We start from the raw sequence: 17,974 nt of genomic DNA, 5'->3' as shown, positions 1-17,974 counted from the left end.
TTGTGGTCTCTTTTTGTACCTTGATTTTACTGTAAGTCAGCTAACACAGACAGTTGAGAAAGAGCTATAAAATATTTTTTATTAAAAAATGTTCGAATTGCACAATTACATAACTTTTGCCTGATATCTAACATTTCTGGACAACTGCCTTTTTCTTAGTGGTGCTTAATTCAATGAATCTTTTTGAAACCATAAAAGGTATTGGGTAATCAGATTGGGTAATCATTCTTGCCATGTAATTTCAGAGAAAAGGTAGTGGAGGTAGAAAGTGTACTGAAATCTGTGTCATCTAACCAAAGACAAAAGGCTTTTAAAGTACTTGGAATTTTGTGTTCTTTGACTCACAGCCTTTGTTGACTTAGGCATTAACCCTGCATTATATCAACATTTGGGATACTCCCAGATGAAAGCACTTATGTGACTGTTTTATAACAATGTACAATTTCCACCAATGTAACAAAAGAGCATATTTTCATACAGAACCACACATAGTTGCTGTCATTCTCTACAACACTCCCCAACACACTCAACAGCCCTCTTCCCTGGCTGCATTCTCACCCCTGGGCTGTAGGTGACGCTGTGACAAGATGTGTTTGAGAGTGTCCAATTCATGTGTGAGTTGCCCTATGAGAATCTGCAGCCGGTGGTTCTCCTCATGGAGCTGCAGAGCCCTTTGGTGGGTGAGCTGTATACGCCGCCTGGCCTTGTCTCGGCTCTTCCTCACGGCAATATTGTTCCTCTCCCGCCGCAGTCGATACTCCATGGTGTCCTTGGTCAGGCCCCTCTTCTGCAGGGGGCTTCGCAGGGGGCCGGGAGGAAGGGGGAGGAGGAAGGGGGAAAAATCCTGTAGGACAGGGAGGAGGGATGTAGACGGTTAGGAAGGAAGAGATAACTTTGAAATTGAAAAAGACAAAATGGATGCAAGAAGAAAAAAACGTAACATTGAACTACATGCTAACTGCAACATTATGCATTCTCATGAACACAGAACCCAAGCGGCGTATCCATATACCTGTTGCAGTATGTGACTCTGTTGGCCAACATTCTCCGTGGAAGGTGTGTTGTGACAAGGTGCGTAGGACAGGTATGACATTCCCATCATCTGCTCTGTCATTCTGTTACTCCCCGTCCTGACCAATCCCTGAGCCCCCATCGACTGGCTGTATGGAATCCCGTCCATCTGAGTCATTTCATTGGTAAAGGGTGCCGGGGTCGATGGGTCAGGGTTCAAGGCCACGGTTGTAGAAGCGTGGGTGGGAGTTTGCCTGAAGGTTGTGAATGTGGCAGAAACTGGAGGGCTATACTCTTGAATCACAGAACACTGAGACATCTGTTAGGGATTCAGACACAATATAGTAACGTTCAGACACATTCATTATCACGTCCATTGTTAATTAATTACATGATAACTATAGGCCTATTGTAGTGTTTTAAATTGTATAACAACATTCTAGTACTAACATTGTCAAGATTAATTTCCATCTATGATGAAATTCTCTTTTTGCACAACATGTAGCCTACAGTACATAACTGTCGGTTTTGTACGCGCTTCAATATATTATGAGCATTTCCCACCAGGATATTGACTGACTTACCTCTGAATTTGTTTATCGTCGTACTGCCTTTTCTGTTTTGTGAGTTCCTCCCTCAATGTTCTGCTCATAAACACTGTAAAGACAGGTACTCATCTGATTATCACACCATCACTTCCTCTAAGTTAAACACCACCTCTCTCTCTCTCTCTCTCTCTCTGTCTCTCTGTCTCTCTCTCTCTCTGTCTCTCTCTCTCTCTCTCTCTCTCTCTCTCTGTCTCTCTCTGTCTCTCTCTCTCTCTCTCTCTCTCTCTCTCTCTCTCTCTCTCTCTCTCTCTCTCTCTCTCTCTCTCTCTCTCTCTCTCTCTCTCTCTCTCTCTCTCTCTCTCTCTCTCTCTCTCTCTCTCTCTCTCTCTCTCTCTCTCATCACCCATGGGCTTGTTTTTTCTTATGGCCTTGTTTCTTGCCTTTAATTTACTTCTCCTTTTTTAGGATCACATCCTGACATTAGTATTTTTACATTTACATTTAAACACTCATATTTAGCAAAACTGTAAACATAGTTCTCTATATTGATACACTATTTCACCAATTGCTTTTCCACATTGACAGATGTGAAAACACTTTTAGATAATGAGGTCACTTACAAATCGGAGCTTGAGCCCTATAAATACGCCACAGGTAAACATTTGGTTTGGACAACAATGGAGGCCAATATTGGACAGAGAGTAAGAGGGGTGAGAACTAGAGAAAGACGAGGAGGTGAAGAAGTAAGAGGGGGAGGAGAAGGAGAGGACCGGGAAGAGGAAGATGAAGGGGAGTCAGGAACACAATAACTGATGAAATCAGAGCGACTGTGGTTGACCATGTTGTCAACCATGGGATGAGCATGAGGGAGACTGGGCAACGGGTTCAACCAAATCTGAGCCGCTATACTGTTGCAGGTATCATCCAGATATTTCAAAATGAGAAACAGTAAGTAACTGTAAGTGTTGTAGTCTTACTGGTACAGTAATATGTACTGTACCTTCATAATGAGAAGGATCTATCACTAAAACCATTCAAATGTTTTTACAGAACTGCAAGAAAATCAGCATCTGGTGGAAGAGGTCGCCTGTTCACCCCAGAGCAGGAGACCCACATTGTAAATATGGTCATTGCAAATAGCTGCATCAGACTCAGAGAACTGCAGGACCACATAATGGCAGATAACACGATATTCCAAAACGTCAACAAAGTGAGTCTCTCTGCACTGTATCGTCTACTGAAACACAATAGAATTAGGATGAAGCGGCTGTACAGAGTCCTTTCAAAAGAAACTCAGACCGTGTAAAACAACTGAGATATGAATATGTGCAGGTAAGCTATACTATCCTATCATTGGTACTGGATCTGGAAGTGTATGGTGCTACATCATATTGACTGATCCCTGTCTTTTCCTACTGTGCTACATTGTTTTGTCTTGTCCCTCTAAGAGAGTCATGGAGCTAGAAGCAGATGCAGTGCATCATGAGCTAATATATGTGGATGAGGCAGGTTTCAACCTTACAAAAACAATGGGCCGTGGCAAAAATATAATCGGGCACCGTGCCATCGTCAACATCCCGGGACAACGTGGTGGCTATTAGTCAAAACGGCGTCCTTCACCATCATGCAATCCTAGGCCCATACAACACTGCACACATGATCAAATTTCTGGACACCCTCCACAACAGACTAATCCCTAATGACCAGGGGCCAGAGCAGCCCAGGTACGTTATCATCTGGGACTTTGTTTGTTTCCACCAGGCTGCTGTGGTACGCAATTGGTTCACAGGTCACACACTTTTCATTGCGCTCAAACTCCTCCCATACTCTCCGTTCTTGAATCCTATTGAATAATTATTCTCTGCATGGCGTCGGAACGTGTATGTTCGCCAGCACCACCAACGCATACCCCTTCTACAGGCAATGGATGAGGCTTGTGGAGACATCGATCAGGGTTCATGCCTGGATACGGCACTCCAGGCATTGTTTTCTTCTGGTGCGCTTTTGTTGTTTGAGGAGTGTTGGAACATTTTGAGAAAAAACAAAAACACATTTTCCCCTTATTTGTATTGATAGTGTGTTATATTCGGGAATACACATCCATACTTTACACATTTGGATACCTGTGTGTATGTGTGTTTACTACATGTATGACACAACTTTATTGCAAACTGCTATGCCCTGCACACAGAAAAAACAAAAGCCACAAGTGTTTTTAACTGATACTATCAGTGCGTAGTTGGTGCTTCGTGTGCTTATTCAAATGATGGTTTGTGTGTACTGTATTGACGCAAAAACAAACATTTTTAAAAGAGTTTGAAGAGTTTTGCAAAAATTGTTTGCTTTGCAAGAGATGTATAATGTTTTGCTAGTTTGGTGTAAGGTTTTGTGGTTAGTGTGTAGAGTTTTGCAAAAATAGCCAATTGTTTCAAAGATAGTGCCTCAGCAATCAGGAAAAAAATGTAATGCTGTTCTATGGTCAATAATATATAACCATTAATTATTTAAGAATATAACCTATGAATGCCGCATGAACTTAGTACATCTCAACTGTCTTATCTATAGAACTACATCGCCTACAACATCATTGGTCTTAAAATTGCAACAATTTCTAAAAACATGTTTTCACTTTGTCATTATGGGCTATTGTGTGTAGATGGGTGAAAATGTTTTTTAAATTCAGGCTGTAACACAACAAAATGTGAAATAAGTCAAGGGGTATGCATACTTTATGAAGGTACTGTATCTGTATTTCTGTGGATATACAGTATGTATTATGCACAATGAATGTTCAAAACATTAGGAACCCTGCTCTTTCCATGACATAGACTGACCAGGTGAAAGCTATGAACCCTTGTTGATGGCACTTGTTAAAACCACTTTAAATCAGTGTAGATGAAGGGGAGGAGACCGGTTAAAGAATGATTTTTAAGCTTTGATACAATTTGATAAGCTTTGATACAAAAAATGGAGAAATTCATTTTGTATGTACCATTCGGAGGGTGAATGGGCAAGACAAAATATTGAAATGCTTTTGAATGGGGTATGGTAGCAAGTGCCAGGCCCACCGGTATGACTGTCAAGAACTGCAATGCTGCTGGGTTTTTTACACTCAACAGTTTCCCGTGTGTATCAAGAATGGTCCACCACCCAAAGGGCATCCAGCCTAATTGACACGACTGTGGGAAGCATTGGAGTCAACATGGGCCAGCATCCCTGTGGAACGCATTGGACACCTTGTAGAGTCCATGCCCCGATGAATTGAGGCTGTTCTGAGGGCAAAAGGGAGTGTAACTCAATATTAGGAAGGTGTTCTTAATGTTTGTACACTCAGTGAAGTGTGTATACATTATACGTATACACATTATACGTATACACAAGGGTATAATGTATATAAGTATACATTATACCCTTACCAAATCAAAGTTTATTGGTCGTGTACACATATATCAAATCAAACTTTATTTGTCAAATGCGCCGAATACGACAAGTGTAGACCTTACTGTGAAATGCTTACTTACAAGCCCTTAACCAACAGTGCAGTTCAAGAAGAGTTAAGAAAATATTTACCAAATAAACTAAAGTAAAAAATAATGAAAAGTAACACAATAACAACAACAATAACGAGGCTATATACAGGGGGTACCGGTACCTAGTCAGTGTGCAGGGAGTACAGGTTAGAAGTAATTTGTACACGTAGGTAGGGGTGAACTGACTATGTATAGATAGTAAACAGCGAGTAGCAGCAGAGTAGAAAACAAATGGAGGGGGGGGGGGGGGGGGGGGGGGGTCAGTGTAAGTACGGTGGCCATTTGATTAGTTGTTCAACAGTCTTATGGCTTGGGGGTAGAAGCTGTTAAGGAACCTTCTGGTCCTAGACTTGGCGCTCTGGTACCGCTTGCCGTGCGGTAGCAGAGAAAACAGTCTATGTCTTGGGTGACTGGAGTCTCTGACAATTTTATGGGCTTTCCTCTGACACCGCCTATTATATAGGTTCTGGATTGCAGGAAGCTTGGCCCCAGTGATGTACGGGGCCGTACGCACTACCCTCTGTAGCGGCTTACGGTCAGATGCCGAGCAGTTGCCATACCAGGCAGTGATGCAACCGGTCAGGATGCTCTCGATGGTGTAGCTGTAGAACTTTTTGAGGATCTGGGGACCCATTCCAAATCTTTTCAGTCTCCTGAGGGTGAAAAGGTTTTGTAGTGCCCTCTTCGCGACTGTCTTGATGTGTTTGAACCATGATAGATCGTTGGTGATGTGGACACCAAGGAACTTGAAACTCTCAACCCCCTCCACTACAGCCCCGTTGATGTTAATGGGGGCCTGTTTGGCTCGCCTTTTCCTGTAGTCCATGATCAGTTCCTTTGTCTTGCTCACATTGAGGGAGAGGTTGTTGTCCTAGCACCACACTGCCAGTTCTTTGACCTCCCTATAGGCTGTCTCATCGTTGTCGGTTATCAGGCCTACCACTGTTGTGTCGTCAGCAAACTTAATGATGGTGTTGGAGTCGTGTTTGGCCAAGCAGTCATGGGTGAACAGGGAGTACAGGAGGGGACTAAGTACACACCCCTGAGAGGCCCCAGTGTTGAGGATCAGCGTGGTAGACGTGTTGTTGCCAACCCTTCCCACCTGGGTGCGGCCCGTCAGGAAGTCCAGGATCCAGTTGCAGAGGGAGGTGTTTAGTCCCAGAGTCCTTAGCTTAGTGATGAGCTTCGTGGGCACTATGGTGTAGAACGCTGAGCTGTAGTTAATGAACAGCATTCTCACATAGGTGTTCCTTTTGTCCAGGTGGGAAAGGGCAGTGTGGAGTGCGATTAAGATTGTGTCATCTGTGGATCTGTTGGGGCGGTATGCGAATTGGAGTGAGTCTAGGGTATCCGGGAGGATTCTGTTGAAGTGAGCCATGACTAGCCTTTCAAAGCACTTCATAGCTACTGACATGAGTGCTACGGGGTGGTAATCATTTAGGCAGGTTACCTTCACTTCCTTGGGCACAGGGACTATGGTGGTCTGCTTGAAACATGTAGGTCTTACAGACTCAGTCAGGGAGAGGTTGAAAATGTCAGTGAAGACACTTGCCAGTTGGTCCACACATGCTTTGAGTACACGTCCTGGTAATCCATCTGGCCTCGCGGCTTTGTGAGTGTTGACCTGTTTAAAGGTCTTGCTCACATGTTATTGCAGGTGCAGCGAAATGCTTATGTTTCTAGCTCCAATAGTGCAGCAATATCTAGCAACACATTAACAATACACACATAATCCAAAAAGTTTACAAATATTTGAAATATCAAAAGAGCAATATCAGAGTCTAGATATAGTTGTATAGGATGAGCCATGACTACAATACAGTATATACATATAAAGTGGGTAAAACAGTATGTAAACATTGTTAAAGTGACCAGTGTTCAATGACTCTATATACAGTGCCTTCGAAAAATATTCAGACCCCCTGATTTTTTCAAAATTTTGTTACGTTACAGCCTTATTCCAAACTTGATTTAGTAAATAACAATCCTCAGCAATCCACACACGATACCCCATAATGACAAAGCGGAAACAGGTTTTTACCCCGAGACTTGATGCTGTAATTGCTGTCAAAGGTGCTTCAACAAAGTACAGAGTAAAAGGTCTGAATACTTATTTATGTAAATGTGATATCAGTTTTTTATTTTTAATAAATTAGCCCCCCAAAAATTTAAAACATGTTTTTGCTTTGTCATTATGGTGTAACGTGTGTAGATTGATGAGCGGTAAAAACAATTTAATCAATTTTAGAATGATGCTAGAATGTAACAAAATGTGGAAAAAGTCAAGGGGTCTGAATAATTCCCGAAGGCACTGTACATGGGGCTGCACTCGTCCATAACCCAAAATATGAGGTTATTATGTTGTGTTAGTTGTTTATGTTTTATTCACCGTGGGCATTTTGCTTAAGTGCATTTTCCATAATTCTTTGGATATGTAGTCAACGTGATACGAATTACGAAACTCTTTCTTGCGATTCCACTGTCCCTTAGCGTTTTCCGTACATGCAACTTTCAATCAAAATGGCGGCTTCTTATAGCGAAAACGTGAGTTGGGCTTTATGTTTTTCGTTTTATGTCAAGATTTTGGATATTTCTTTAAACGTTTCAAGATTATTACAGTTATTGCTGCCATATCTCATGATTGAAAAGACCGCAATTATCCAGCCACTTCACACAGGGCGCGCCATAGCTAGTTACATAGCTAACTAATTAGCTTAGCTAGTAACGTTAGCTAAATCCTGTAGCTAGCTAACGTTAGCTGTACTAGTTAACTATGGGACAGTGTTTGCCTGGGCTTACCAACTTTGAAAGCAGTACTTATTGTAATATTTTGATTTGCTATTTTCTTTCAGGATTTGATTGACAGTGATGGACCCAATGCTGTGCGGCTGTTGAACAGTCTTACTGAACAGGTTAGGTTCAGAATACAGCTAGCTACAGATTTGACACCAGATAATGAGATATAACTAAAGATTTGTGGCATCTATTACTGAGCGTTAACGTTACAGGTTTGCCTATGCCAAACGACCTATACTGAACGTCTAAAATGTCTGTGACCAGTTGCATGTGGTTCTTGTAAATTTCGAAAAGGCTCCATTATTAAAATGATAATTTTGCTTCAAGAAATAATCCAACAATGTGTACACCGCCATCTTGTCTATTTCAAATCTTCTCATTGATTGAGGCAGGTGGGTCCACCTCAAAGTGCTGCATGTCATGATGACACCCCTGTCTCGATCAATGAGAGATTTAAAATGGACAAGATGTCTGCATACACGTTGGATTATTTCATGGAGCAAACATTTTTTTAAATTTTAAAACCACCTGCAACTGGACACAGACATTTTAGAAGATTCAGTTGAAAAATCTATGACAACGTTTTGTATAGGCAAACCTGTAACGTCCAGTAATTGATAACAAAAATCTTTGCTTATATCACATTATCTGGTGTACGATCAGTAGTTAGAATTCAGCCAGCTGTTTGTCTTCTGTAGCTTCCTTGCTAATGATGTGACATAGCTACGGTAGTGTTGTTTATCAGTCATATCTATTACTAGTTACTGAGATCTATTACCAGTCACTCGGATGTTTAAGGTCTGTCTGTACACATTCAACCCTAGGTGGCATCAGTTACAGGGCAGGTTCGAGATTTGTTAAAGAGGGTCCAAGGTGGAAAATTCCAAACATCCAAGGTAAGTACTATAATAGGATTCACACATATGGTCGTTGAGAGTTCACATTGGCATGGACTCAAACACACAGCATTGTCTCGCTCAAATGATTTATGCAAATGTACATTTCCCACTCTCTTGTAGGGTTTGTCTTTCCTTGACCTTAGATATCAGCTGCTGCTGTTTTACCTGCAAGATGTCACTCACCTGATCAGTCTTAAATCAGAGGGTGGTAGTGTGAAAGACAGTGGCGCCCTTCACAGACTGGTCACCGTCAGAACAGTAAGATGCCCTTCATTGCTGGTCACTACATGTTGTACCACTCAGTGTGTGGGGCTGTACATGTGCAACCTCTCCCATTTTCATCATCCCAAATTCAAATTTCTGTTGACTTCTTGCATAGTCTTCTTGGTCTTGTTTGGGCTCATGAATTCCATCTTGGACCTCTGTTGCTATATTCTAACTATTGTGTTGCTCTACTAGGTTCTGGAGAAGATGCGCCCTCTGGACCAGAAACTGAGATATCAGATTGATAAATTGGTGCGCACAGCAGTGACTGGGAGCTTAGGTGAGATTTGATATTGAGTAAAGGAAGCAAGTCTTTAATTGTTATGAAAAATGTATGTACTAATCAGAATGCATGTGATATACATTCCTTGATTGTATTGTAAATTGTTTATTTATATTTTGTAGGGGAAAATGACCCATTGCAGTTCCGTCCCAATCCGGATAACCTTGTTAGCAAAGTAAGCACTTCTCATCTCTTGGCATCACTCAATCTATGTTCGATAAATACAATTATAAACCGGGTAGTTTGACTCCTGGATGCTGATTGGCTGAAAGTTGTGGTATATCAGACATAATAAACTAGGTGGTTCGAGCCCTGAATGCTGATTGGCTGACAGCTGTGGTATATCAGACCATATACCACAGGTTTAACAAAAGATGTATTGTTATTGTTCTAATTACGTTGGTAACCAGTTCATAATGGCAATAAGGTACCTTGTGGGTTTGTGGTATATGGCCAATATACAACTGCTAAGTGCTGTGTCCAGGCACTCTGCTTTGTGCATAAGAGCAGCCCTTAGCTATGGTATGTTGTCCATATACCACATCCCCTCTGGCCTTATTGCTTAATTATATTATTATTATTCATAGTGTTCTTTGTTCCCTATCACAGAATGAAATCTGTTTTGCACAACAGCTTATGAATGTCTTTAAAAAAAAATGTTTTAATTCAATAGCTAAGTGAATCAGAAGACTCAGGGGATGAAGATGGTGGAGAGAAGGCTGAAGGCGCTGAGAAAAAGGTGCCATCTAGTGGCAAGAAATATGTTCCCCCCAAGATTGCCCCAATGCATTATGGTAATTTCAAATATATATATTTTTTCTTTTCTCTCTGTTAAATCGTATGTACACATCCCCCCCATTAAAAATGCACCCAAAGCTGTCTTATTTCTGTGATGGATGATGTTACAAAACCATGGCTGTGATATATAAGACCTCTTTACTTGATCAACAGAGGGAGACCTGACCGATGCAGACAAAAAGAAGGAGCTGGCGGACAAGCAGAGGCGTGCCGCCCTCCGCAGCTCTGTGATCCAGGAACTCCGGCAGCAGTACAGCGACGCTCCCGAGGAGATCCGCGAGCACAGGGACTTCCAGACGGATAGACAGAGCCGAGAGCAGCTGCACAGGTCCGTGCTGTCATCATCAGACACATTGATCACACAATCATCAATTAGATTATTGATTTGTGACTCATTTAACTGTGTAGTACTACAGTAGTTTGAGCCCTCTCATTTGGAGGGAGTCCCTTCATGTATTTATTTTCTTCCTTTAGGAAAAACTTTGAGGAGTCGATGATGGTGCGTCTGCAAGTGCCCCGAAATGAGAGAAGTGCTAAGAAGAGAGGAATGCTGGGCATGTCTGGTCAGCTGAGCGGCATCACACGGTTCAGTGACATCACAGCCCTGACGGGCGGAGAGGGACAGGTGAGTTGGACACATTATGTGACACACACCAGTCTTCTACAGGTCACACTCCTTGCTGACATGCAGTGATTGATCATAAAATATATATATGCCATTTCGCAGATGCTTTTATCCAAAGCGACTTAGTCATGCTTGCATAATATTTTACATACAGGTGGTCCCAGGAATAATGGGCACACTTCAGATATATTCTCCACTGCTGTGTTATGATATTAATATATGATAGTGTTGATATAAACATTCTCTGTCCCTCCCTTCAGGACACAGATAACCCGGGGCCCAAGAAGAAGAAGAAGAAACTAATGAAGAAGAAAACTAAAAGAAAAGGTGAGCCTGAGTTTTGTTGACATCATTGAATATGTTTACATGCACAGTAATAATTCAATATTAATCTGATTATGGCAGTAGGCAGATTATGCAATAGTCATGTAAACACCTTACTCTGCTTAACTTAATATGCGTACGGTCAAAAACGAAGTAAGCATACACCGATTAAAACAATCTTTCGAATTATTAAGACACGTAAACACCTTAATCGGCGCTCCAGCGGTGTATTTGATCTGCTCATGTGCTAGCACTAGCTGAGCGAGCTTCCCTCTTTAGCGCGAGTGAAGTGTTTGAAACAATTGAATGCATGTGTTTTAGAAGTAGTTTTCACATACAGACGTTATATGTCCAAACTCCGATTCAAATATGCTTTCCAAAAATAACATGGACGCTGTGGTAGAACGTTTATTTTGGTTGGCTATTTTATGCATTTATCAGAGTGCCATCAAATTAAAATTAGAACATTTTTTATTGGTTACATACACATTTAGCAGATATTGCGGGTGTAGTGAAATGCTTGTGTTCCTAGCTCCAACAGCGCAGTAGTATCTAAAAATTCACAACAATCTAAACGTAAAAGAATGCAATATATAAATATTAGGACAAGCAATGTCAGTGGCATGGACTAGTATACAGTATATACATATGAAATGAGTAAAACAGTATGTAAACACTATTAACCTCTCTTGGGTACGTGAGACGTTAGCGTCCCACCTCTTCAACAGCCAGTGAAACTGCTGGGCGACAAATTCAAATACAGAAATACTCATTATAAAAATTCAGAAAACAAAACATATTTTACATAGGTTTAAAGATGAACTTCTTGTGAATCCAACCACGGTGTCAGATTTTTAAAATTGCTTTACGGCGAAAGCATACCTTACGATTATTTGAGAACATAGCCCAGCAGACAGATCATTACAAACAGTAACCAGCCAAGTAGAAGAGTTACACAAGTCAAAAATAGAGATAAAATTAATCCCTTACCTTTGATCTTCATATGGTTGTACTCAGCAGACATTAATTTACTCAAATGTTCCTTTTGTTCGATAGTCTCTTTATATCCCAAAACCTCCGTTTTGTTCGTGTTTTCTTCAGTAATCCACAGGCTCAAATGCAGTCAAAACAGGCAGACAAAAAAATCAAAATTGTATCGGTAAAGTTCATAGAAACATGTCAAAGGATGTTTTATATTTAATCCTCAGGTTGTTTTTAGCCTAAATAATCGATAATATTTCAACCGGACAATAACGTTGTCAATATGAAAGGTAAACAAGAAAGGCACTCTCTCGTCGCACGCATGAAAAAGCTCTGTGACACTTTAGGGTCCACTCATTCAGACTGAACTTACTTCCTAATTTTTCAGAATACAAGCCTGAAAAAAATTCTAAAGACTGTTGGCATCTAGTGGAAGGCATAGGAACTGCAATTTGAGTCCTAAGTCAATGGATACTGTAATGGCATTGAATAGAAAACTACAAAACCAACAAAAAAAACTACTTCCTGAATGGATTTTTCTCCGGTTTTCGCCTGCCAAATCAGTTCTGTTATACTCAGACACTATTTTAACAGTTGGAAACTTTAGAGTGTTTTCTATCCAAATCTACCAGTTATATGCATATCATATTTTCTGGGCCCGAGAAGCAGGCAGTTTAATTTGGGCATGCTTTTCATCCAAAATTCCGAATGCTGCCCCCTACCCTAGAGAAGTTAAAGTGGCCAGTGTTCCATGCCTATGTACATAGGGGAACAGTCTCGAAGGTGTAGAGTTGAGTAACCAGGTGGTAGCCGGCTAGTGACAGTGACTAAGTTCAGGGCAGGGTACTGGGTGGAGGCCGGCTAGTGATGGCTGTTTTTCAGTCTCTCTGTCACAGCTTTGCTGCACCTGTACTGACCTCGCCCTCTGGATGATATGGGGGTGTACAGGCCGTGGCTCGGGTGGTTGATGTCCTTGATGATCAGTAGCCTGATTTCAGACCTGTCCATGTAAACAGGATTATTAGGGAACTCGTTTTTCTTGAAAAGCATGTAAACGTTAATTGAACTACTACTAATCTGACAATCAAATTGTGTGTATTGCATTTAACAGTACTCATTGTCAGGCCATCAGTGATTTATTTTGTTAAATTTTTGTATTCAATTGATTCTCAATGTTAGACCATTTTACAATAACTTGGAGTGCAGTGATTATGCATTGTTAGTTAATCAACATTGTTCTTTGCCTGCAGCTTTCAGAAGATAGGATCACGAATGGAATCCTAAAACCACAAAGCAGGATGAAGAATGATGATTTAGGCTAAATGGGACAATTCACTTCAATTCATAGCTTTTCAGGATTGTTTTGTGATTGTAGGTGCTCAAACCATGTGTATTATAAAGGAGAATTTCACCCAATGTTTTTTTTTCTTCTTATATTCTTATATTATCATTAGTCCTTGTTTGAAATTCAGTCCTGTGTGCATTTCAAGATGATGCTCCAAAACATTTGAATATGCAAATTCCCCCCATTTTGAATTCACAGGGCAGATATGTTTTCCTTATTGGGCATCAATGGTGACTGGTTAAGCCACACTTTCTGGACAAAGGATTTATACACTGCTCAAAAAAATAAAGGGAACACTTAAACAACAGAATGTAACTCCAGTCAATCACACTTCTGTGAAATCAAACTGTCCACTTAGGAAGCAACACTGATTGACAATACATTTCACATGCTGTTGTGCATATAGACAACAGGTGGAAATTATAGGCAATTAGCAAGACACCCCCAATAAAGGAGTGGTTCTGCAGGTGGTGACCACAGACCACTTCTCAGTTCCTATGCTTCCTGGCTGATGTTTTGGTCAATTTTGAATGCTGGCGGTGCTTTCACTCAAGTGGTAGCATGAGACGGAGTCTACAACCCACACAAGTGGCTCAGGTAGTGCAGCTCATCCAGGATGACACATCAATGCGAGCTGTGGCAAGAAGGTTTGCTGTGTCTGTCAGCGTAGTGTCCAGAGCATGGAGGCGCTACCAGGAGACAGGCCAGTACATCAGGAGACGTGGAGGAGGGCAACAACCCAGCAGCAGGACCGCTACCTCCGCCTTTGTGCAAGGAGGAGCACTGCCAGAGCCCTGCAAAATGACCTCCAGCAGGCCACAAATGTGCATGTGTCTGCTCAAACGGTCAGAAACAGACTCCATGAGGGTGGTATGAGGGCCCGACGTCCACAGGTGGGGGTTGTGCTTACAGCCCAACACCGTGCAGGACGTTTGGCATTTGCCAGAGAACACCAAGATTGGCAAATGCGCCCTGTGCTCTTCACAGATGAAAGCAGGTTCACACTGAGCACATGTGACAGACGTGATAGAGTCTGGAGACGCCGTGGAGAACGTTCTGCTGCCTGCAACATCCTCCAGCATGACCGGTTTGGCGGTGGGTCAGTCATGGTGTGGGGTGGCATTTCTTTGGGGGGCCGCACAGCCCTCCATGTGCTTGCCAGAGGTAGCCTGACTGCCATTAGGTACCGAGATGAGATCCTCAGACCCCTTGTGAGACCATATGCTGGTGCGGTTGGCCCTGGGTTCCTCCTAATGCAAGACAATGCTAGACCTCATGTGGCTGGAGTGTGTCAGCAGTTCCTGCAAGAGGAAGGCATTGATGCTATGGACTGGCCCGCCCATTCCCCAGACCTGAATCCAATTGAGCACATCTGGGACATCATGTCTCGCTCCATCCATCAACGCCACGTTGCACCACAAACTGTCCAGGAGTTGGCGGATGCTTTAGTCCAGGTCTGGGAGGAGATCCCTCAGGAGACCATCCGCCACCTCATCAGGAGCATGCCCAGGCGTTGTAGGGAGGTCATACAGGCACGTGGAGGCCACACACACACTACTGAGCCTCATTTTGACTTGTTTTAAGGACATTACATCAAAGTTGGATCAGCCTGTAGTGTGGTTTTCCACTTTAATTTTGAGTGCGACTCCAAATCCAGACCTCCATGGGTTGATAAATTTGATTTCCATTGATACTTTTTGTGTGATTTTGTCAGCACATTCAACTATGTAAAGAAAAAAGTATTTAATAAGAATATTTCATTCATTCAGATCTTGAATGTGTTATTTTAGTGTTCCCTTTGTTTTAAATACACTGCTCAAAAAAATAATGTAATTTAAGAACAATCAAACATGGTTAAACATTTATCCATACTGAATTCACTCTTGCTCAAATTCAAGTGTATTGTTGAATTACATTAACTCATTGTCTATCGCCCATATTTTGTAACATAAGGGCCTATTGGATAGATTGTTTTATTTTTTTCAAAACATTTTCCCCCCCATTTTTTAAACAAGCATAACACAATCCACAGTCACTGATATGGCAGACAAAATCCAACAATTTTTTTTTTTTTTTTTTTACAGCAGCAGCACTGAGTAATTGCATTAAATATTTCCAGTTTTGGCGGAGACAACTAGTAAATTAGTTTCACAGCACCTTACATGTATACATACACTTCCTTAGTCACCCCATTCATTCTGTCCAGTTTGAAATGTATTTGAGTAATGGAGACCATTGAACCTGGGCTTTCTGTTAGAGATCATAGGTGAGCTTTTCACAAGGAAGAAAGTCAATCCACATTTTAAATGTAGGAGAAGAGTTAAAGCCCGCAGTAGGAGAATACATTTTTTGGCATAGTATGTGATAGTCAAACACTTTCTCTCACATTTCCATTAAGAAGATCGAGAAACGGGATTACATCAAACTGTACATCAAAATATTTTCTGTGCAGCAGTATGTATAGATTGCCAAAATTGGGTCATCTCTACAACTCAAATACATGCATATAAATTCCACTTTCAGAGGTACGTCATTTACAATCAGGAGAAATTTCCAATTTTATGGAGTCCTTACTTCCAAGTATTTGATTGTTTCTTCCTAAGGTAATAAAACCTCATTCACTGCTTTAATACATACAGTAAGGTTTATTTTACATATAACACGTACATGGTATGCTCCACAAATACAAAAACGCAATTTGCCTTGAAGTAAAATGTGTATGTTGTCATTCTAACTGAGGGTGTTAGGCACCTGCATCTTAATAAGGGCGCTGGAAAAAAATCAAGGCCACTGTCTTGTCTGTCCTATCCATGTTCACGAAACATAGTCCTGCCTTTCAGGAAGAAGCTTTTACTCTTTTTGCCAAAGTCAAGCATAAAAGTAGAAACTAGCATTTAAAAAACGGCAGCATGCCAACTTTACAATTACAGTTATTTTGAGAAAGTAATGTCAAAATGAAGATTTCAGCCTAAATAGACATACACAATATTATTTATCACGAGGGCCATAAACAATACCTAGTAATGCTTATTTATACTGCCAGAAATATTCAAATGAGGGCACACGTACACATGTAAACATGTTTTCCCCATTTCAACAGAAGTGGTGGAATAGGGCTTGAAATGCTTTCCTAAATATAGTAAGCAAATTAAACAATTTACTATATTTAACCCCAACTGTAAAATACATCATACTGAATGACAGTACAAAATTGCCACCATTTCATAACAGAAGATTGATCATTTTTTATGGAGCTAGATAGCTGCCAAAGGTTTAACGTACATATTGTTAGGATTGTAAGAAAAGCCATGCGTGATACATAGACGTGAAATGTAATCTGTGAACGTACACCATGTTACGATTATGAACTAACATTTTAGGCTTGAACAAATCTTGTTGCAATTCTGACATATAATACCTAGCTTTGGAAGTTTCCTCTCACCAACAACGTACACCAAACGGCCTGTGAGGAGTGCTACTCGAATGAGCATAACGCCGTATTAAAAAAACAAGTCAAGGAAACAGGAATCCTGCACGTTTTCAAGTTAAAAGTCTTGTTTCTCTAATAGTCCACAGTTGAGTTTACTCCACTAATGTAATAGATTTGTTTGCCAGCACAGGTCTAGATAACGCTAGCTGTATTATACCTACAACAGGGAAGTTCCAGTCCGCTAGGTGTATCTCTACAGCATGGGCATATCTCTGGGTGACGTAGACATCCGCATGCATGCACTTTATCAAAGTATGACTAATTCAATATTGCACCATCCCATTCTCTGGGCTCTGTCTGCAATCATAACCAGTAGTATATACCAGGAATAATGAAACATTCACTATTCATCTATGAATTATGACCACTGGCGTCTTCGCCTCAAAATATTTTTTTATCGAATATTTTCAAATGTATTTCATTGTTCAATCTTGCCAAAGCATATTCTGTAGGACTTAATATGAATTTAAAGTATTTTGACATTTACATGGATCGGGTCATGAACATCTGGACTTTGAAATGAGGGAGAGGTTAAACGTAGGCTAAATCTGGCATAAACTTATTCCCACACTTTACAATACCGCTGTTGCAGTGGTTTAAGGTAGTCTCCGTATTTGCATTTTCCTCCATCGCGACACTGCTTCCCAGTTGAAGAGCTTGTGATTTCTATGCAGCACCATGCGCCTTCCGAAAAGCACCCCTCAGCTTCAGAAGATGCCCTTCTGGAGGCATGCAGCCAGTCATTGAACCCTAATTTATGCCTATTTGCCTACTAGCCAAATGAAGTGCAGAGCATGCATGATGTGTGCAACTCATCACTCCAACGTATTTGAACATTTAATTATTCCTTCATTTAAGTCAGTCAGTATGTCATCCATTCTGTCATGTCTCTGAATGGCAATAAGAACTAAATCAAAGAGAATGGAAGTTATTCATGTCTATTGAAATCCATGTGTGTGTTCAAAATTATCCAAAAGTTCTTTAGTCTATCACTTTAATAATTCAATGTTTAATTTAGGCCTATTCAAATAAAAAAACTGTAGGCATTGCAATTTTTCTATCATTTTGGGTACTGGTGTC

At 41.0% G+C, this 17,974-nt stretch overlaps 2 protein-coding genes and 1 long non-coding RNA gene across 3 annotated transcripts; 2 read left to right on the top strand and 1 right to left on the bottom strand.

Annotated features, from left to right (window-relative positions):
* Nucleotides 1–58: 58 nt before the first annotated feature.
* Nucleotides 59–1,691, bottom strand: cebp1 (CCAAT/enhancer binding protein (C/EBP) 1). Its single transcript, XM_055928753.1, has 3 exons — nt 1,596–1,691; nt 1,013–1,330; nt 59–844 (listed from the first exon to the last, which is right to left on the bottom strand). The coding sequence occupies exons 2-3, from the start codon at nt 1,328–1,330 to the stop codon at nt 527–529; spliced, it is 636 nt and encodes a 211-aa protein (XP_055784728.1). The 5' UTR covers nt 1,596–1,691; the 3' UTR covers nt 59–526.
* On the top strand, nt 820–3,676 carry LOC129859242 (uncharacterized). Its single transcript, XR_008760141.1, has 2 exons — nt 820–1,071; nt 2,610–3,676. It is a non-coding gene; the product is annotated as an uncharacterized LOC129859242 (long non-coding RNA).
* A 3,878-nt stretch (nt 3,677–7,554) lies between these two features.
* On the top strand, nt 7,555–13,475 carry ngdn (neuroguidin, EIF4E binding protein). The gene is made up of 11 exons (XM_055928748.1): nt 7,555–7,633; nt 7,942–8,001; nt 8,710–8,781; nt 8,905–9,042; nt 9,244–9,328; nt 9,454–9,506; nt 10,005–10,125; nt 10,283–10,457; nt 10,604–10,754; nt 11,015–11,081; nt 13,310–13,475. The coding sequence occupies exons 1-11, from the start codon at nt 7,592–7,594 to the stop codon at nt 13,321–13,323; spliced, it is 978 nt and encodes a 325-aa protein (XP_055784723.1). The 5' UTR covers nt 7,555–7,591; the 3' UTR covers nt 13,324–13,475.
* The last annotated feature ends 4,499 nt before the right edge of the window (nt 13,476–17,974 follow it).

This window comes from Salvelinus fontinalis, chromosome 7 (genome assembly GCF_029448725.1).
Source record: "Salvelinus fontinalis isolate EN_2023a chromosome 7, ASM2944872v1, whole genome shotgun sequence".
In the NCBI taxonomy this organism is placed as follows: domain Eukaryota; kingdom Metazoa; phylum Chordata; class Actinopteri; order Salmoniformes; family Salmonidae; genus Salvelinus; species Salvelinus fontinalis.
The sequence above is the reverse complement of the archived record's forward strand: the minus strand, read 5'-3'. Positions and strand labels throughout refer to the sequence as shown.